Source organism: Pan paniscus, chromosome 14 (genome assembly GCF_029289425.2).
Source record: "Pan paniscus chromosome 14, NHGRI_mPanPan1-v2.0_pri, whole genome shotgun sequence".
Classification (NCBI taxonomy): domain Eukaryota; kingdom Metazoa; phylum Chordata; class Mammalia; order Primates; family Hominidae; genus Pan; species Pan paniscus.
The window spans coordinates 18,974,261-18,996,427 of record NC_073263.2 but is presented as its reverse complement, the minus strand read 5'-3'; the positions used below and the strand labels follow the sequence as shown (position 1 = coordinate 18,996,427).

The following is a 22,167-nucleotide window of genomic DNA, read 5'->3' as shown; positions in this document are numbered from 1 at the left end:
AGTAATATAAAGAAATCATGATTAGTGAAATTAAATGAAGAAAATCTAACTTTTCACAGCAGCAGGATCTTTCCCTAGGAAGAAGCCCACTTTAGCTGTGTGACTGCTTTTGTACTTAGGGGGTGGGGTGGCTCTCCAAGGGCTTGCTCAGGTAGCCCTGGAGGGCTGAACTGCAGCTGCCACTCCCGGGGCTTGACGTGGCTCTTCCTGTCTTCCTGGAGAAAGCTTATTGCCCTCCTGATTCTACCTTCCATGTCACCAGACTCTTAATTAGTATAGATCTCAAAAGACACCTAGGGGAGGGTCAAAAGTCAAACCAAAAGAATTTGATTACATATAAAAACAAAATCTGGAGAAGGCCTGTGGAAATGAATGTTTTTGAGACAGAGTCTTGCTCTGTCTCCCAGGCTAGTGCCACTCCCACAGAGAAATGACTGTTTCCTGGCCTGAGATAGATCTGTAGGCAGCACACAGTGGCTCATGCCTGTAATCCCAGCACTTTGGGAGGCCAAGACAGGCGGATCATGAGGTCAGGAGTTCGAGACCAGCCTGGCCAACACGGTGAAACCCCATCTCTACTAAAAACAAAAAAATTAGCCAGGCTTGGTGATGCTTGCCTGTAATCCCAGATACTCGGGAGGCTGAGGCATGAGAATTGCTTGAACCTGGGAGGCAGAGATTGCAGTGAGCCGAGATCGCACCACTGCACTCCAGCATGGGCAACAGGGCGAGACTCTGTCTTGAGGAAAAAAATAAATAAATAAACCTGTAACTCTGAATGTCTACTTGAGAAGGCATCCTGGTGAATGTTACAGAATTTTATTTGAACCTCAGGCATTAATTCTAAATTTATTTTTGTTTCATGATTATTTTAGATTGGAACTGTGCTCTTAAACTGATACTGACCTAAGGCAAAGGTCATGGCCTCTGCAAAGCCTCCCTTATTGTTCCCAGGGCTCTGTGACCTTGAGCCCTCAATACCTCATATATATATATTCAGGATTGGAAGTATCACAGTGGATTGTAATGATGAGTGTTATTTCTTTCTAGACAGTGATCTCTGAGGCCAGGGCGTGAAGCTATTTTTATCTTTGAGTGTCAGCCCTAGTCGATTGCTTGGTATATAGCAGGTGCTTAATGAAGTGTATCAGTGGAATGCTTTCAGAGGTGTAAATATTAGAAAAATATCCCATAAGTGATGTGGAACAAGAACAAAAATGCTATACACTCTGCACCCATTAAACATTCCCTCCTAGTGGGACCCTGTGCTGATCTACTCAGGGGGTGAGGTCCTCACCTCCCATACTCCAAAAGAGAACACATTTCCCCTTTGCAAAATTATTTACCAGGTGTTAGGGCTGAACTGTACCCCTACAAAATGCATATCCTGAAGTCCTAACTCCCAGGACCTCAACAATGGGACTGTGTTTGGAGACAGAGCCCTTAAAGAGGTAATTGATTAATTAAGTGAGATCATAGGGGTGGGTCCTGATCCAATATGACTGCTATCCTCATGTGAAGAGATGAGGACACAGATACCCACAGGTAGAAGATCATGTGAGGACACAGCAAGAAGGCAGCCATCTGTAAGCCAAAGAGAGAGGCCTCACCTCAGAAGAAATCAACCCTGCTGCACTTTGACCTTGGCTTCCAGCCTTTAGCACTGTGAGAAATAAATGTCTGTTGTTTAAGCTCCCCAGCCTGTTGCATTTATTAACAGCAGCCTGAGCTAAGACACCAGGTAAGAAGAAAAAGGTTGGGAGGCTGGTTGGTTCATTGAAACGAGTTATGAACAGAGGTGAATAAACACATAGGACTCAATATAAACAGCATTACCTGCATGCCATCATCCAGGAGGAAGTGTGAGGATATCAGGAAAGGACAGTCCCTGGAGTCCCGCGAACACTGAAGCTCCACCACCACAGCTTCCTGGCCTCCCTCCATTCCCACCTGGAAAATAGGATGTGCTTTCAGAAGCTGCGCTCGGGAAACATCAAACTACATGTGCCATTTGAAAATGTTCATTATAATTATAAAATAATATATGTTCATTTAGAGATATAATTTAGAAAATACAGAAAAGTATCAAGAAGAAAATTAAAATCACCTAAAATCCTATGACAGCAATACAATCACTATTAATGTTTTGGTACATTTCCCTCCTGTATTTTTACCATCCCGTGAACAGATCTGTATATGTTTATGCCGTACCGTTTTTCATGTTTTCTTTATCAATGAAGGAAATGTTATTTTCAAATTATGTTTTATTAACATACCTAAAAATACAAATGGAACATCACTTTGAAGGCTAGTGTTGATTTATATCTCTCTATATATTTTAGAGACAGAGGTCTTGCCATATTGCCCAGGGTGGCCTCAAACGGGTGGTCTCAAACTCCTGGGCTCGAGAGATCCACCTGCCTCAGCCCCCTAAGTAGCTGGAACTATAGGCGAGTGATGCCACACCAGACACTAGTGTTGATTTTCATTTGCATGACTTTGTGAAAAAGAAAAAAAAAAGGGATTTTGTTTTTCTTTCTAATGCAAAAGGAATGGAAATGCAACATAGCGTAAATACTTAGTGTCAAACCTTCCCTTCCCAAATACAAGAAAATGTTAATAACAGGGAAGAGGACTTTTATTTTTAATGCCATATTGATATTTTATACTATTTAAAATTTTTGCTATGAGCATGCATTTCTTTTATAATATAAATACTAAAAATTTGAACATTAAATTCTAAACATAAACATTTTCTTGGCTGTTAAAAATCAGGTCCGGGCACAGTGGCTCACGCCTGTAATCCTAGCACTTTGGGAGGCTAAGGAGGGAGGATGGCTTGAGCCCAGGAGTTCGAGACCAGCAACATAGTGAGACTTTGTCTCCACAAAAATAAATAAATAAATAAATAAATAAAATCAACTCATATTTTAAGGAATATATGATATTCAGGATATGCGTACTTTTTCAAAACAATGAGAAAATATCAAATAGGAAAAACACTCAGAAGACAGTCAAACAGGTGTGTGTTTTTTTTTTTTTTTTTTGCTAACTAGAAATCAGATTCTTTCTCCAAGGTGTTATATTTTGCAACTTCAAAATCTTGAGGAAGATGAGGAATTTCAACATTCTGTGTACCAAACCTGAAATTTGTACAGCATATAATTAAAATTTTAACATTAAATGAATTTTAGGCTAAACAGAATTTCATAAATTTTTTCTTGCACATCTTTACAAAATACATGATAGATTCCTTACAAAACACATGGTAAGTCCACATGGTAAGTCCCTAAGGCCTCCTTAGCTGTTCCAGAAATTGTTAAAAGATCATTTGAAATGAGCTGGATGCCTCCTCTGCATAATCTCCAGCTCAGATACCCAGGACTGTAGCGTCTGCACTGGAAGATGGTCTCCACGCGGCAGAGGCAGAAAGAAGTGGGCCGCACACTCTGGGGATGGGCTACTTGTGTTTGCTTTGGATCTGACTCTTAGAAGCTATGTCACTCCTCTCAGACCACAGTCCATTCCTCTCTAAAATAAAGGAGTCAGACTTCTCATAATTTGTACTTTTCATTTTGGATTTTCTTCTCTTTAAACACTATTATTAACAAATATAACAAGATTGAATGTGATGCCTAATGAACCTGATGTTTTGGGTATGCTTTAAGAAGCCATACAGAACTTTAGACTCCCATACTCCATTTGAGGAAGGCTGTTGTTATTTCCATTTTTGAAAATATCAGGCAAAAGTAACAAACTGTCTTTACTCTAAGGGCTGCTCAGTAAAGTAATGGGATGAAAATAGGTGTTTTTTTTTTTTTTTTAAACCCACTGGTCTTTCTTTTTAAAAATCAATTAATCTAATAATTGCACCCAATCTCATTTAATACTGAGAATTTAAAATAATGATCACTATGCTAGTTGAAGTAAAAAGACTCAAATAAAAAATCACTAAAGAGTTAGATATGCAAAATAAATTAAAATATGAAAAAGTCTACAGATAGAATTTTAATACTGTGCTTGAGGTTTACACAAGATTTTGCAAACTCTATAGAGTCCTAGGGATCAGAAAGAAGTAAATTACTCAATGAGTTCCAGTGTCTTCCTCCTCTGTGGCATTGCCCGGGCATAGACCTTCCGTTTTCACTTCTAGAATTAAAGCAAACAACGCACTTGTTTACTGCCCAAAGGCTTATCATAATTAGTTAACTTAAGTGCTGGAATTGTTAAGATTTATAAATATATCCTTAAATTAGTTATAATTTTGGTGATCTAAGGATAATCCAGTGGGAAAAGAGGAAGGTATAATATTATAAGAGGAAGGTATAACATTTTAAGAGGAAGATATAACATTATAAGATAGTGAGAACATACTCTAATTCCATTTTAATAGGCATATCAGGAGAATTCTCATCCATTATTATTTGAAACTCACTGATAGCCATAACATTTTCAATTGGCACTTTCTTCTTGAAGAGTACAAAGTGCACAGGATCAGAATGAGTTCTTGAGAGTCAGCACATCACGAGCAAAGGAGCTGGAGATGTTCTAGCTTAGAAGAGGGAAAGTCAAGGGCTCTACGTGAGCTTTTGCTTCATACTTTTTGTACAGAGAAACAATAACACTATCTATAGCACTGTGATATATAGGAATAACTCTTAATGTGAGGACTTCTTTCCAGTTTTAATTATACTGTCACAATAATTTATACTGTCTTGTTAGATGCTTTTCATACAATTGAATTGGGCCTTTTGTAAAAAGAATTCTTCTGAGTTTTATTGTAATGTACAACATGTAAAATACATGGTCTCTTTTCACCTGAAAAGCAGTATGGTATGGAAGGGCATAGGGACAAAAACACACAAACAAAAACCTTCACCGTATCATCGGAACCACAGCAAAAACAAATACAAAGCACTTACCGTATGCAGGAAACCTGCTGGGCCCTGGGGTACCTGCTCCAGCTAATTTCCATGACAACCCGAAAGGCCAGGACACAGATGAGGAGACTGAAGGTCAAAGAGGTGAGGGCCTGTGGTAGGTGGCAGAACTGGAGCTGAACAAGGTTTGCTTGCTCCAAAGCCCAGGTTGTGGAGTGGAGAGCAAGGGCCACAGAAGGCCTGTGCCCTCCTCAGAGAAGAGTCCTGCTCCTACCTGCCCGCTGCAGCCCACCTGGGTTGGCATTGTAGAAGAAGCCTCTCCCCAGCCACAGCAAGGCCAGCAGGGCCAGCACGGGGCCATCTGAGTCCTCAGGAGAGGGCTACCAGCAGGGACTTGTGGGCCTCATCCAGGTGGCCACCAGGTTGTTGGCCACCAGAAGGTGTGATAAGTCCTCCACATCCAACTCATTGGCAGTGTGGCCAGCTGGTGCATGCCGTGGGGCTTGCCTGTGGGGAGAGTCGCTCAGGATGGGCTGGCCCCTTCCCCACAACCCCTCAACTACTCAGATGATTGGGTCAAGGTAAATCCTGTCCCTATGCACCTGGCCTGGGTAGCTTCCTTCCTATAGGACTGCAGAGACCTGTGTCCCTTTGGAGGGACCCCCACGCCATGCCATCCCCAGAACCCACAGCTGCACTTCCCGGGGTGCAGCCATCGACCCTGCATTCCCCTCAATCTCTCCGTCACCCTGTGGGGGAGGCACTTTACAGATGACAGATTTGAGGTTACATAGATGGTCAGCAGCAGGGCTGACCCTGAGCAGATCCTGCATCAGTTTCCTTTTCCACAAAAATTTGGATTAGCAATATGGCCTTGCTGGGCTCTGGACCCACGGGTGTGTTTGTAGGCAGAACAAGGTAACACAGGGGCCACACGTGGCATGTGTCTGTGTCCACGTGGGAATGTTGGGAATGCTCATGAATTCTCACTGGGAAAAGGAGACAGAGCCTCAATTTTAACAATTTCCAGATACAAATACAATGGCCTCAAATCACATAAAAGAAAGAAGAAAATTCTTCCTCACCAGCAAACCAAAGCCATACAAATTAAGCACCTGGGAGGCAGAGTAAGAGTGTGTGTGTGTGTGTGTGTGTGTGTGTGCACGCGCTTGGTGGGGAGGGGGCTGACATTAATGATGCCCCCACATCCCCAGTCTCAGTGGTTTTAATGTTGCTAAAACTCCTTCCTGTCACCTTCCAGCAGTCAGAGGAGTACTCATCAGAACAGCTGAGGGTTCACCCGTTAGGTTGGCAAACAATTTGCAGTGAGCATCAGAGCTGGGTGGAGGATGAGAGGTGACCAGATGGTTAGGGGGACAGCTCCTGAAGTCAAGGATCCTATAGGTGGCAGTGCTCTCTGATCCAGGAGCGCTATATCTGTCTCCATCTTAAGGAGAAAACATCGTGGAGACAGGATGTCACTCATGATGTGTTACAACTAAGAGCAAAAATCTAGGACTCTCCAAAGGAATAACAGCACGTGCACAGGACGGGCCATGGAGCTGCCAGGAAATATAATTAGCAACAAAAGGGATTTTCATGATCTGTTGAGTATAAAAGATAGGATATAAATGGCATCCACAGCACAAACTCAATTTTCTGAGATATATTTTATATGCACACGCAAAAAAACCAGAAGGAAATGTGAGCAGTGGGAGAATGGGTAAGTTTCATTGTTCCCTTTCCATTTCTGAGTTTCTAATTTTCTGTGGAGAGAAAGCCCATGATACATCATGGTATTTGAGAGGGAGGATCCTAAAATCTAAGCCCTGGAGCTAAATCTGCCATCGATGCTGGGGGAAATCACTCCAGCATTCTGCCTCAGTTTGCTCATCCATAAAATAGAAACACATCCTTCCCTACCTCAAAGGAGAACAGAATCCAACAGCAGCCCACATGCATGCCCTCTGGCTGGTTTATGCTCTTCCTGCGCAGTAGGGCTGTCTATGTCCACAGCCTTATGCCCCGTGCCCTCTAAAACCCTGAGTCAGGTCTGAGCTGGAGCATCCTGCAGCCCTCCTCCTGCAGCAGCTCTGCTGGTTTCCAGGCACATAGGCCTTGGCGGCCAGCAGTTCCCCCTCCGGCCACAGCCTGCATGCGGTGACACAGTCCAGTGTGCCCAGAATGCACTGCCGGCCAGCACCCACAGCAACCTGCAGCTGCGCAATTACACACAGCTGTCTGGGTGTGGCGCCCCCTGCTCCACCACCTCTTGGAAGTCTTCCTGGATGCACCATGAATTTCCTGCTGGCCAGCAATGTCCTCGGCCTTTGGGTGCCCCAAGATGAAGTCCTGGAGGGTGCTGACCACACAAGGAGGTAGGGGCATGGCAGCTGTATGCAGCCAGGTTGAAGGCGATGGGAGGCTGGGAGTGCTCAGGCCGAGATGCTGGTCTCTTGGCAGAGGCAGGCCGCGAGTTCCTTGGCTGACATCATGCCCATGGCCCTGATAGGCCCATGTCCAGTCTTCATGACACCTGGGGGATGGAGAGTGTGGTCAATGCACAGGGGTCAGCCAGTCCATGCCCCCGTGGCCACCCATGCCCAGCCTCAAGCCACCTCCTGCTCTCTCCCAGTGAGACCCCAGGGTCAGTGTAGACCCCATTGCATGAAAACTGGGGGATCCAGCCGTTAAGGGGCGTTTGTAGTGCTCCCTCAGTAGTTGGTCTCCATGGGCTGGGATTGGGGTCTACCAGGCCCACTCCCAGCCCACTGTTTACCTCGTGGGCCTCAGCTTCCTCCTCTGCAGAAGGGGACGGTGACCCTGCCCAGCTTAGTTCCCTCTAAGAACACCTGACCCCTGAGTGCCCACATGGGCAGGATCTGAGTGGCCTGAGGGGTCAGGGCCCAGCGATAGGACCCCTGCCCTCATCCCTTACCCCTCCCAGCACTGGGCCACGCAGGAAGGCAGAACTCCCCGACCCCAACCCCTGTCAATCCCGGGAGCCTTCTCAGCTGGACCCAGGGCCACCCCTCTGCCCACCGGCTCACACCTGGGCCATGCAAGGCAGGGTGGATGCACCTGCCTGGCCCTTGAGCGTGTGGGGGAGCCACTGTTTCCCACTTCGGAGGCTCAGTTCTGAGGTCGGGATTCCGGGCACTCCCTTCTCCCCCATTCCCAAACCTCTGACTGGAAGAACTCTCTCGGCACAGCCTTTTCTTTCGGGGTCCCAAAGTGCCTGTGAGCAGGCAGCTCCCGATCTCCTCTCTGTGACACCCACAGACTCAAAAACACCCATGTGCTCACTCATGCAGACAGGCGCTCTCGCCTACGGCTCTGAGGCTGAGCACACGGAGCTCCCTCGGGGCCAAATTTGTGTCACGCGCAGGGACACCGGAGGCGCGTGCACAGTCCGTGTAACGGCTTTGCTTGGCGCGTCTCCGTTTCTCTTCTGAGGGGCTGAGAGTCGCGGAGTTTCCTGGTTGGAGGCTGCGGCGGACGCGATTTGCTTCTTCATATAGGGTTCCGGAGGCGGCGGAAAGTCCAGCGGGTCTCCGAAGCCGGTAGACGGAGCCATGAAGAAGACCTCGGGCTTCAGGAGGGGGAAGGGCGGGCTGCCCTGGGGCTCGGTCAGCAGCCCCGGGAAGGTGGGCGCGGGCGCCGGGAGTGAGAGTGCGGACCACGCCTCCTCCCAGCCCAGGCGCCACGACCCGGACAAGGGGCTCGACAGGCTCCGCAGAGCTGCCGGCGGACACCGGACAGAGACGATGCGGCGGATCCTTTCTCTGCCGAAGAGTGGCGTGGATGACAGAGACGAGAAGAACAGGTAATAGGAACTGGAGCCTGGCAGGGGAGGGAGGAGGGCGGGTCGGGGAGAGGCCCCCTTTCCTGCTCCCGGCTCACCCGTGTCCCCGAGGGCGCTGGGCTTTGTTCCCTCTGCAGCCCGCAGCACCCGGTGTGGCAACCTCAAGGTCATCATTATGAGCAGCGCGATGAAAACAAAACTTTAGCTGGTCCGATCCTCTCATAATTCCCGTTACTTTACTGAAAGTTTTAGTGCTTTAAAAAAAAATTAAGAAACATAGCTTTTTATTTTTATTGTACACATTTTAAACAATGTTATATATGTTATGGAAACAAGCATCATGAGAAAAATAATTTCTATATTATATTAACTTCTGGGCTAAAAATTCTTTGGATAAAATCTAATATCCCTTTTGTATCCACCTACACCTGTGTAATAAGTTATTTCATGAATGACCTCAGAAGGATCTTTTGAAGTGAGAGGATGGTTCCCTGTTCTTGAATAGGAAGACTCATTTTTCTTTCTTTTTTTCTTCTTTTTTTTTTTTAAAAAAAATTATACTTTAAGTTCTGGATTACATGCGCAGGACGTGCAGTTTTGTTACATAGCTATACACGTGCCGTGGTGGTTTGCTGCACCCCTCAACCCGTCACCTACATTAGGTATTTCTCCTAATGTTATCCCTCCCCTGGCCCCCCACCCCCTCCCCCCGACAGGCCCTGGTGTGTGATGTTCCCCTCCCTGTGTCCATGTGTTCTCATTGTTCAACTCCCACTTACGAGTGAGAACATGTGGTGTTTGGTTTTCTGATCTTGTGATAGTTTGCTGAGAATGATGGTTTCCAGCTTCATCCAAGTCCCTGCAACGGACATGAACTCATCCTTTTTTATGGCTGCATAGTATTCCGTGGTGTATATGTGCCACATTTTCTTAATCCAGTCTATCATTATGGACATTTGGGTTGGTTCCAAGTCTTTGTAATTGTGAATAATGCCGCAGTCAACATACGTGTGCATGTGGGAAGACTCATTTTTCTCGAGATGTGAACTCTATTCATTTTAGATAAACCAAATAAAAGCATCAAGGTTTTAAGATTTCTAGGTTATGTATGCTACCTTTTACTGTTATGATGACATTAAGAAAATTTTTATAACAGAGTAAAGACTTGCCCTTCTATATATCAAAGTGTGATATTAGGTTTCATTTACTAAAAGATGAGAAGACAGATAAATGTGTGGAACAGAATAAAAAATGCACACATACTGAAAAATGTGTAAGATTTTAGAACCTGATCCTGATGACATTTCATATGTGTATGGAAAGATGAGTTATTTGTAAATGACATGTCTGTGAACTGGAGAAAACTAGCTAGATTTTTATGTTACAAAAATAAGTTATTGATAGAATATGTGTAAAAACTTAAATATACAAAATTAGAAAATGCCAGAAGAAAACACGAATGCCTATTCATACAGATACATTTTTATGTTGACAAAGACCTTCCTATGAATGCATTCTGCAGGTTGATTTAGAAAACAAAAATTAAAACTCCCCTTACATCAGAAAAAAGTTAACAAAATAAAAGACAACATACTTGCAAAATATTCACATTATATACATAAATATAGACATTTATTATTTGCAATGAAAAATGTATCTTCCTTTTACAGAGAATTTTTTTTAAAGAAATAAGAACTATAATTTAAAATTGGTCAAAGTACTTTTTCCAAATCTACTAGTGATCTGGAAAATCAGCAGTAGTTATACCACTGCTTAAAGTTTAAGTTGCTGTTAACTTTTTAAATAAACAATTTGGTGGTGAACATCACTCTTAAAAAGGTATGTATCCTTTACCCATTGATTCCATTATACTAAAATATTTTCAGAAAATAATTAGAGATGCATACAATTCGTTTTTCTCAGCACTGTTTCCAATAGCAATGTATTAAGGAGAGGGCAAATAAAGGATTTTATAAATAAATTTCAGTGCATCCATAGGATGAAATTATATGTAACTTCTGAAGGTGGCAATAGATATGGATGTATGTTGACATGGGAAGATGTACTTTGGTATATTAAGTGAGAAAAAATCGATTTGATTATACATACACACAGAGGGAATGGTCTTGTGGTAGCTGAAAGTATACACAAAATGTGATAAAATTTGGTTATTTTGGGACATTTGTATTAGGGGTGATTTATTTTCCTTTTTCTTATTGTGATATCCACAATGAGCATGTATAACAGGTTTAGTAAAAGTCTATTATTACTGAAATAATCCTAGGTAAGAACAGGAATATGAATCTTGAACAGATAAAAATAAGTTTTTGCTTTCTATTAATTTTTTTTGTGGATTGGTATTTTCTGCCAAGGTTTAGCCTCTTCAGAAATAGAGGGAATCTTTTAATCTGTGCTGGTAGATTGTATTGTGTATATTTTTTATGCATGTCTTTTATTATGGATAGATTTATTACATACATGCAAACAATTATAATTTAATCATTTTATTTTAGTGGTGTCCTTATGAAAATAAAAAATAGCAAATATAAATCATTTCTATTGCACAAGTGTTACTTATCTTTACGAGTTTTCTTTAAAAATATTGAACTCCTCAAATACATTTATGTATTCTTTTAATCCATTTATTCATTAAATGTAACCTGAATGCCCACTATGTATTCTACTGTCTCTCAGGACCCTTCCAAGCTTAAAAACTTTATGTTTACCTGCCCAGTCTGAACAAGTTGAGAGATTTAAAATTGGACTATTAGGACTTAATCTAAATTGAAGCTTTTCCTCCCTCCTTTCAAACAAAAGCATTTCTGAAGGTAGAAAGTTGTGAAAGATAACCTTTTAACTACCCTTTTGAAAATTTATAGCAGTGTTTTTCTTTTCTTTTCTTTTCTTAACTTCAACTTTTATTTGAGATACAGAGGGCACATATGCAGATATCTTACATGGGAACATTGAGTGATGGTGAAGTTTGGAGGACAGATCGTGTCACTCACGCCATGAGCACAGTACCTGATAGTAGTAATTTAACCCACTCCCTTATAACAGTCTTAAATACTAATATTAATCATTGATAATATCTGATTTACATATATCATATACATCTAAATATTGAATAAAATGAGCCATGCTTATTCATTTGAATGTTGATGTTGCTTTGGCTTAAAGTTTTCTGAAATCCAAGTAAGAATAGTTTTTTGGTAAAAATGTGTCCTTGTTATCTCAGCCCTTTTTTTTTTGCTGTTCTTTTCTGCGTTATCTTTCTATTTTTTATTTCCATGGGTACATAGCAAGTGTACATGAGGTATTTTGGGTACATGAGGTATTTTGATACAGGTATGTGATGCATAATTATCGTATCAGGGTAAATGGGTCTATCTGTCCCTTCAAGCAGTTATCATTCTTTGTGTTACAAACATTCCAAATATACTTTTTGGTTATTTTAACATGTACAATAAATTATTGTTGACTATAGTTTCCCTGTTGTGCCTTCCAGAGCTAAATCTTATTAATTCTATCTAAATATATTTTTGTACCAGTTAACCATCCCCACTTCCACCCTCCCCCAATCTCACTACCTTTCCCAGCCCCTGGTAAGTATTGTTCTACTGTCTATCTCCCTTAGTTCGGTTGTTTCAATTTGTAGCTTCCACAAATGAGTGAGAACATGCAAACTTTGTTCTTCTGTGGCTGGCTTATTTCACTTAATATAATGTCCTTCATTTCCATCCATGTTGTTGTAAATGTCAAGATCTCATTTTTTATGCCTGAATAGTACTCCAGTGTGTCTGTGTAACACTTTTTCTTTACCCTTTCTTCTACGGATGGACAGTTAGTTTTTTTCCCAAATCTTGGCTATTGTGAATAATGCTTTGGTAAATATGAATGTACTCATAGTTCTTCAATATACTGATTGCCTTTCTTTGGGGTTTATACCTACCAGTGGGATTGCTAGATCCTATGGTAATTCTATTCTTAGCTTTTTTTAGGAACTTCAAAGCTATTCTCCAAGATGGTTGTACTAATTCACTTGGGTGGTTGGGAACGTGTCTGTACTGGGGACAGATGACTGAGACTACACGTAGTTTGTTTACCGGAAGGAGGAAATAGCTCCTACTCTTGGTCATTTGAACCCATTTTTTGGAATGGGTGCTTTCATACATGAAAGACTTCAATGTTGGAGACTGTCATTGAGTCCTAGAGTGATCTGTAAGTAGGAGCCCATAGGAAGGAAGATATTGAGATAACAGTTGGGAAAAACAGAGATACAGCTTTCAGGACTCTATTTTTCCAGCAGTCTCTCTCCTTAGGTATCAGAGCACCTATGAAGATTCTCAAGGGCTTGCTAGTTGGTGTGGAGCTGAACTAGGCAGGACCTATGCAGGGAACATAATTAAAGTTTATCATTTTTAAAGTTTTAATTTTTCTGCAAAGCATATTTCCAATAATGACATAGACACTTGTTCCTTTAACTTTTGTACGTTAAGGTGTCAAGCATTTCAGACATTTCAGGGAACTGCCTACACTGTTTTAGGGTAAAGGGCAGCAATAGGGCCTGCTTAAGTGGTTTCCATGCTGAAGAACCAAGACTGCCATTTTTGAGTGGCACAGATTAGCCTTTGAACCAGAGACAGGTAATGGAGAAGACACAGTGTCTCTTTCTACCTTGTTTTAAGTGATCAATTGGTTCCAATTCAGGTAACAAAGGTTATGTCACTCATTAATTGGATATTGAATTCAGCCTTCAGGACAGACACTTCTGAAGACAAATTATTCTCAGGCTCTGCCAATATATTGCTAGTCACTATTTGTTAAGGATCTAAAGGTGAGTCTTTATCGAACATTTTATAGGTTGGGAAAGGTGGAGGCAGAAATAGGTAACTAAAATCTTTTTGAAAAAGAGGCCAATTTTAATTAATTAAGAAATATTATTTATTCTATAGGTAGCTGACCTTTCCCCAGATTTTGTTTTTGGTTTTTTTTGTGGGATGATACCTAGACACAAAACAATCCATTTTTTTTTTAGATAAATGAACTCATTCATTTTTGTTGTATGTTTTTCTCTATAGGCTGCCCTGTGGACAGAGTTCTGGTGACTCATGGCTTTCAGTAGATGACGAACCCTTTGATTCTGATACCAAGGTAAAGTGCTCTTTTGTGAAATAAATTTTCTTGCTCTGAATCTAGTTTTGCATAGTATTTACTCTTCAACTGTGGCAGCGGTCTATCTATAATTGTTTTATGGTCTTGGGGAATAGTTGGTCAGAAAAAAACATATTATAGTAATATGACTATTTGAACGTCTTTTACATTTTTTCTTTGGAAAATGGGAAAGGGTGGTAAATACTTTGAGGAATTGGGGCTGAAAAATGGCATGAACTGGAAAATATATAGTGACAGGAAAACTGCATGGAAAAGCTTTCCCACAGTAGAGGAAACTTGAAATTTGCTCCGGGTTTATTTGGTAAGTATTCTTACTGGAACTTTTCAGTCATACTATTGTGATCTTTACAATCCTTGTGCCTGAATACCTTTTAATGGGTTCAATTACTCATTATAGTAACCATAGAATGTCCCCGGTGTCTTTCAGTTCCAAAACTGTAAAGCACATATCATATGGTTTCCTTTTACTTTCTTGGATGCTTACTGTGGGATGACACAGTTTTTAGTAGGAAACTTTTTCTCTCTTTCCGTCCTTGGTTCTGTAATTAGACTCCAGTAACATTGTGGACATGTAGCTGGGCATGCTGGCACGTGCCTGTAGTCCCAGCTCCTTGGAAGGCTGAGGCAGTAGGATCACTTGAGTCCAGGAGTTCCAGACCAGCCTGGGCAACATAAGAAGACCTCACCTCTAGTTTTTCTTTTAATGTGGAAATTCAGAAATTTAAAATTTCTGTCTCAAAATCTGTATTACAAAGAGATTCCCATGTATTTCCTAAGCCATTCTATGAAGAGTATATTTTAAAGCTCTTCATCTGATTGAAGCATACATGTTTTTCCTCCAATAACAACCAGCTCCAGAAGCAGAGACTTTTAATAACCATGTGGTAAGACTTTAATTTCAAACACTTTTTGCGCTGTAGTTGTAAAAAATATTCACAGAGCATCTTTGTATCACAGTTTAAAGTTTCAAATTTCAGAAGTTTTTGTATTTCATTCTTTAAATAATCATTTTAAAGGTCCTGCACTACTGTGAACTACTGAATATTACAAAACGTATTCTTGTGTATCCTAAAGTACCTAAAGTCTTGCATGTAAGAAGTGTTTTAATCATGTTTGAACATGAAGAAATGAACAGACAAGTAAATTTCTATATAACAGAATGTTATAGGTAATATGCAGAAGATATCTAATAATAACATCTAGTGCATTTCCAACATATGGCTTAAATTAATGTTTAGGATATAAGTTCACATGAGTTATGCAAATATGTTATAAATAAGAAGGAAATAAATCAGAACTATGTCATCAGTAGGAAAGCAGATTACAGTATTTTTCTAATATCCTCTAACTGTAAGCTCAGATTTGGATTTTAGATGAAAATTTTTTTAACTTTCTTTTAGCCCCAACCTATGCTCTTTTAAATATATCTTTTCAGGTTGTACATTACTCTTTATAATTTTGATTTTCTATTCTTTCTCCTGGTGGAATATTGATGCAACATTTCTTTTCTCTTTTATCTCTCTGTAGTAATAATGTTCCAGCTTTCACATAGTGGTAGATGACCATGTTTACCCGAATGAATGTCTTATTTTGTAGGAAGACAATTGAAGTCTTTATTAAAGAAATACTTACAAAAAATTGTAACTTCTAATAAGTATTTTTAGGGCTATCCTATGAATTAAAGTCTCCATATGTATCTGTACTTCTCCATGTACCTTACTGTAATTCACATTATAAGAATGACACTCATAAATATTACCTCTTAAGTATGTCTAATGAACAAATTTGGGGAGAAATGTTAAATCCTTTTGTAAACTGTAAAGTGTGTATACAAGTGTAGGACAAAATGATCACAGTGGGATTCAGTGATTTAGTAAATATTGAGGATTCTTTTTGTAAACCTGAACAATGAAATGGCAGTAGTGCCGAGAAAAAAAAGGGAAAGTTAGAACAGGCATGTCGACTTCTACTTTGGTTTACATTAAGTTTCAGCAGACTATGGGAATATCCTAAGGGAATCCAGTGATTTGGCACTTGAGACCTTTCCAATGAGATTCTGTTTTTGACCTTGAAGGAATTTCTGTTCTTGACTCCTGACTGTGTGCTAGGCAGTGAGACACTGAATGTAGAAGATAAGGCTTATGATAGAGTAGTAGGAGCATAAAATCAAGTAAAGAACAAACACTTCTAAGTCACTATAAATGCTTCCTATAAAGAAAACAGAGAATGTTAGGTTAGGGCACATTGAAGAAGTGTGTAGTTAGGATGGGGGCCGGAATGGGAGTAGAATTCTGTTCTCAGAGAATATCTTTCTGAGTGTGACATTTAAGCTGCCAACTAGAGGACAAGAAGCAGCGAGCCATGTGAAAGTCTAGAAGGGGATATTCTGGACAGAGAGAATAGTGGGTCCCATCTGTTTTTCATTTTGTTCTCGACATCCAAAAAGCGGGAAGTGTGATAAGCATCCTCGTCCTCATGTGTATTATTAGAATGTGTAGAAAACAGAATGTGTAAATAAGAGCCTGGGACAGTTTAGGTGCTTCATAACAAATGTTCTTTTCCTTCCCTTTTCACTAACTCTTGCTTTACTTTCTTGAAGTTATTTCTTAATTGGGAAATAATTGCATATTATATCTAATATTTGCTTGCTTCTATTTAAACAAAGCATAAAGAAAAGGCTTCTTACTATTTTGCCATTTTTCCTGTCAATAAAAATTTTACCAAAAATATTTTGATTTTTCCAAGCCCTTCCTCACCTAAATAAAGCAGCTTTGACAATGTTCTGCTTACACTCAACGTAACATACCCTGAAGTTACCTATCATGCCGAGTATCTTATTTTAACACTAAGATCATTTATGTAATTAGAAATATTTTAAATATTAATGTTGTAAGTATTATACCAAGTGTGTTGGTTTTTTTAATGCCCTCTTATTGTTGGTAGTGAACACAAAGTAGAGTTAGGTATTTGAAGTTAGTTCCTCGCTGAAATATACGCATGAGCTAATATTGTGTCTGTCACAGTGTTTCCTTTGGCTTTCTATGTTCAGTTTACAGAGTCAATAGCCATATGGAGATAAAAGTTTCCCTTGACCTGGAGAGCATTTATGAGTTTCTCTATTGAAATATTTTGGTTTTTAATACATGCTTTCCTTATTTCTAGGTCTCATTGCTTTTAAATCAGGAAATTCAGAACATGATTAGGAAATATTGAGAAATTCATTGCTTTTTCATTGAAACTCATTATTCATTATAATTTCAACAGACTACCTTTGAGAATGTTCCACAGAAATATGATAGTCACTTAACTGGAGCTGATGGTCAAAGAGGAAAAAGTACAATAAAGGAACAAGAAGGTAGGAACTGTATTTTATTTAAAAATTTGACAGAATGTTTATTTAAAAACATGAGCTCTGTTACATTCTAGTAGCCAAGGAAAATAAGGTATTAAGTGCATAGTCAAAAAAAGAGAAGTGAAATAGTGATATGTTGTATATTTTGTAAGGCATTAGCAACCGATTTAATTGAGAGTGCCACTAAAGGAACTGAATCATTAGTTCCAATTCAAGATACTCTAAGACCTGAGGAAAGTCAGAAAATAAGGAAGAAGAAAAGAGTAAATGAAGGAATGAAGAGTGAAAAAGGCAGAGAATACAGGGAGTAAATGAAGGAAAAAGAAGCAGATACATGCAATGATGGGTGATAGAGTAAGATAATTATTTGGGGAGAATATAAAGTGAGCTTCCAGTACCGAAATTTGTCAGAGAAGTCAAGCAAAATGTTGCCACTCTTGCCATTTTCCTTACTTTTGGGAATGCATTAAGGATGGTGGTACCTGACCACGCAGAGCTATGTTTCATCTGCGATAGAGGAATGTAATGTATGGTCAGCCATGCATAAATTACATGTCTATAATTTAATGTGCTATAAAATCTTGTTTCTTCATGGGACAGTATCTTAGGGGCCAAAAGAAGAGCATTGGAAAGAAGAGGGTAGGATTAGTTATGGAGAGATCAAGGAAGCTATAGCCTGATAAAAAGTTCGTTAGTAACCTTAAGACTTGTAATGCAGCTTAGATTTGGAGGACGTGATAGGGTGGAGCTTGAGGCTGGATTCCAAAAGGGTAGGTTGAGGTTAACGAATGTGGGAGCACACTCAGTATAGACCAGAGCTTCCCAAATTTTAACAAATCAGCTGAGGACCTTGTTAGTAGTGCAGATTCTGATTCCACAAGTCTGCGATTCTGCATTTCTAATAAGATCTCAGGTGATGCCGACCCTTCTTGTCCTAGGACCACACTCTGACTAGCAAGGGTATAGCTGTGCATTTAGAGGAATCTGGAAGAAGAGCCCTTGGATCACCACTCAAGACATAACAGGATCAAGGGAAAGCATGATTTTCCTTTTATTTCTGAGTGTGTTTCTAGCCACAGGGGAAGGAGAAAGAGATGAAGAAATAGAAATCGTTGCTGGAAGATCCCACTGCTAAATGAAGAGAAGAGAAGTCATGGGAATAGTCCATCAAAAGAAAGCAGAAGGGTCAGAATCAGGACAACAGATCTAGAGATTACTTTTGCAAAGGAAGAGGGATTGTGAGTGGAGGAGGAGGGAGGAAAGAAAGAAGTTGGCTAGTTAATTTTGGAGTTGATAATAAGGAAACTTGAGAGCTCTCACTTCTGATGGCTGCAATATATTGGCACTCAAACGGAAGATTAGGTGATTGCTGTTCCAGGAATTACTGGAAGGAGGGAGTGCTAGAATGGGGGTAAACCACAGGAGCTAATTTCTTCTCTCTGTGACTATCAGACATCAAAGATGCATGTTTTGTTGATATGAGTTAATCAACTGAGGTGAAGTTAAAAGTAGGTGCTTTGGCTGCTTTTTCTTTATCCGATTTTTTTAATAGGATGCCTGTTTTGTAAAAGTTTATCATGGATGACATGATATGCCAACCCAAATTAAGTTTAGAAACAAAAAAATTACAAAGTTTATTCCTCAAATAGAAAAGGCATTATTTTCCATAAATATTACACTCATTTAGGTATATAAAAGGTCAGGAGTAGCTAATAATTGTGTAGCAATGCATTTTTTATTAATATTTCAATGTTGAACGCTTCCTATACATTATTTTTAGAAATGTTTTATATACCTTCTTGCATGAGTGGTTAAAAAAATTTAAGATGGCCAAACTAGAGGATATAAGAAATGTAGACCTATCAGTAAGCCCAAATAGGTACGGAAAAAAAATAAACATTTTTATGAACTATTTTGCTGTAAGTGTGGATCCAAAGCAATCACTTCAGAACACTTTCTCTGATGAGAAATGAATTAAACATTCAAATGAACTGTCATGACAACTGTGTGCTTCCTACATTCTAGGACCAATTGAAGGACATGCTAAATGCTTGTAGTAGAATGGTATAAATGATTCTGATGTGTCACATTAAAGACACACTATAGCGTTCTACCATCAGCTTGGACATTTATCTGCCCAGGGTCATGATTTGCTCTGCTGATTAAAGATCACTTTTCTCCTCCTCAGCATGTACACATGGTTGTGTGCATACTTTTCTATTTTAGTTACAGATATCTGAATCAGAATCTTGCCTTTGAAATGTTAACTGCATGTTTTATTCAACCTATCTTCTTAGTTTTCTTCAGGATATTTCTGTCATGTTGCTGTCCTGACAAAAGAAATGCACCCCTAAATCTAAACTCATTATTTTTAAAGTGAAGCACTAAGGTTCAGCTTGATACTAACTCTGAGTGTATGGTTAGCTTTATCATATTTATATATAATTGATTATATGTCCCTTTTGCCTTCTAGATTCTCTTGAGCAATATCATCACTTGAAGGTAATAACTTTTCTATATTTATCTTTAATTATTAACCACATAGCATATGAAACATATATTATTTACTAATCATTTTGTCTCAAAACCCTTTCAGCCTAAGGTTGAAATCAAAGAGTGTGTTTTGAACCAGGCGATCGGAATGAAAGATGTACAAGCATGCACATCAGGTAAAAATTTTTGCAATACAAATTTAACTCTGGAAAGGAGCACATTAAAATATTCTAAATGCTAACAGTCTTCATATTCCTATGTCTTTTTTCAAATTTGATGGATAGATTTGATATATGTAATGCAGATATTAGTATTGGTATCTATGTTTGAAAAACATTATATTTAGAAGCATAAGATAGATTTTTAAAACGTAAGCTCTAACTTAGATGTATCTTCTTTTATGTATTACTACGCTGAAGTTCTCAGTTGGGAATACCTATACTCATTCGGGTTTCGCAGAGGTGAATTATGAGACTACAATTTTTTTTCCCATGTTTGGAATGCTTCTTGAAATTCTGATCTTTACCTAGAGGAAAGCTTTCCTCACTAACATGTCAATTTTGTACTAAGTTTAATTACTTCATCCTAGTGTTGTTAGACTGATGATCTGAAGCAAATCGGATGCTTTGATTATTTTGTGTGTGTGTGTTTGTGTGTGTGTGTGTGTGTGTGTGTGTAGGGAATATCTTGGATTACAAAAATGAGGAAAGTAATCATTTTTTTCATGGCTATTTGGCAGACACACTCATTTCAAAGAATGATTCTGAAACTTTATATGCTTAGGGTTTTTTGTACAATTAATAATTATTGCATAGAAGTAACCAACACTCTGAATTAGGTGTTTGTCATTGTCATGCAGTTTTCATACGTTTTACTGTGTATGGCCATAAATCATATGTAGCATTGGTGTTTCTGTCCTAAAATTTCAATCATATAAATGATTGTACATTATATATATTATTCAGCAGCTTTCTTTTGCTTACTCAGCATTACATTTTTTAGATCAGTCGATATGTTTTGTTCACACCCATTGATTTGACCAAAGAGATCATCGCTGTTTTCAGAAGGAGCTCTAGCTGAGTTTACATTTCCTACAGTATTTCATGCTATAACAGTACTACTACATTTAATTAAACTCTCTTCATGGTGAGAAAAAGATAAAAACATTAAAAAATGATGGCAGATTCCAAAGAGCTGTTGCTTAAGTGAGTTGTATCTATTGATATTTACTATATCAGAAACTGAAGCTGAATAATTTAAAATATAAACATGCACCGCCATGCATTCCAATAGCCATTATAACTCTGGCCCATTAAGCACCCGTGATCTTATGACACATCATGTGTCTAATGGTTAAACATAAGTCTTGTTAGTAAAAGAAAGTTGATATTCCTGAAGGATCTTTATTATTAATAAACAAAGCTCTCATGGAAAACAAAATATATAATATCGCTGAGTGAATCAAAGTAAGTAACACTAAAAAATAAAAATGTCAAAGATGATCGTTAATAAAACCTATGTGAGTGAATGGCAAGTACGGGACATATAGAATACAATAAGCCATGCAGGAGTGGTGTGTTTCTGGGGGAGTGGAGGACATGGGACTGCTTCTGTTTTAGAAGGAATTTCTCCACGTTAGTCAAAGTGTATTATGATTTACATTCTAATAATGAAAACTTTACTTTCAGCTTTTTCAGCTTTGGATTTTAATAGTTTGACCTTCAGTAATGAGCTTCATGAAAGATCTGAGAATTTGAAAGTTGGTGATCTATGTCCATTTGTATCTCCACCAATGACCAACAGTGTGTTGGGATCCACAGACTTGGGGCAGAAGAACTTAATAGATCAAGAAAAGATGACCACTGTAGGTGCGCTTCTATTTTGGAATCACACTCTCCGTGACCTGTGTGAGTCACAGCTACCAGAAAACAAAGACAGCAAAGAAGGTAATATAGAAGCATAGAGAATTCAGTCCCAATGTAGCTGTACTTGGCTTCATAATACCATAGTTGTAACTTTTAAAGAATCATTTTGTGGCAAAGTGTGTATTGTGTTTACATCCCCCTTATACAAGCTACAACCAAACAGAGGACCTATCAGCAGGGCATTTGTGTTCTTCCTTTAACCAAAGCAACATAAAAATAACAAAGAGAATGAGATGGACAAGTAATTTTGTTTAGGCTAGTATTTAACATAAACTTGAATGTGAGTCCAAGGATTACATGTAGAACTTTGGGACTGGAGGGGAAATGTAGGCAAGGATGTAAAGATTGCCTGCTCAAACACAATGTGGTTTCTTTGTTTTATTTCCATAGGTCTGAATTTGTATCAGTTGTTACTATATAAAATGTAGCCCAAAAAGCACCTTCCAAACCCCAAAATTAAGTTATTTTTAATAATTTCTGTGACTTTATGTAGTATAGAATTGACTTTCCCAGTATGAATGGATATCCTTGAGAATT

General features: G+C 39.3%; 2 protein-coding genes across 4 annotated transcripts in view; one reads left to right on the top strand and one right to left on the bottom strand.

The window, feature by feature from the left end:
- Positions 1-8,210, bottom strand: part of LOC117975669 (protein mono-ADP-ribosyltransferase PARP4-like) — a 71,696-nt gene extending 63,486 nt beyond the window's left edge. The window contains exons 1-4 of the mRNA XM_063595896.1: positions 8,064-8,210; positions 6,804-7,416; positions 4,085-4,149; positions 1,837-1,950 (exon numbers count right to left, since the gene is read on the bottom strand). Of these exons, the coding sequence (XP_063451966.1) occupies positions 1,837-1,850 (14 nt within the window). The 5' untranslated portion in view covers positions 1,851-1,950; positions 4,085-4,149; positions 6,804-7,416; positions 8,064-8,210. The remainder of the gene's footprint in view (positions 1-1,836; positions 1,951-4,084; positions 4,150-6,803; positions 7,417-8,063) is intronic.
- A 12-nt stretch (positions 8,211-8,222) lies between these two features.
- Positions 8,223-22,167, top strand: part of LOC117975541 (ankyrin repeat domain-containing protein 26-like) — an 82,723-nt gene continuing 68,778 nt past the window's right edge. For 2 of the 3 annotated variants that reach the window (XM_055097121.2, XM_063595895.1), the window contains exons 1-6: positions 8,223-8,706; positions 13,767-13,839; positions 17,125-17,215; positions 19,686-19,714; positions 19,809-19,881; positions 21,394-21,651. In XM_055097121.2, coding sequence (XP_054953096.2) covers positions 8,456-8,706; positions 13,767-13,839; positions 17,125-17,215; positions 19,686-19,714; positions 19,809-19,881; positions 21,394-21,651 — 775 coding nt within the window. In that variant the 5' untranslated portion in view covers positions 8,223-8,455. The remainder of the gene's footprint in view (positions 8,707-13,766; positions 13,840-17,124; positions 17,216-19,685; positions 19,715-19,808; positions 19,882-21,393; positions 21,652-22,167) is intronic. The other variant, XM_063595894.1, reaches the window with a different exon arrangement.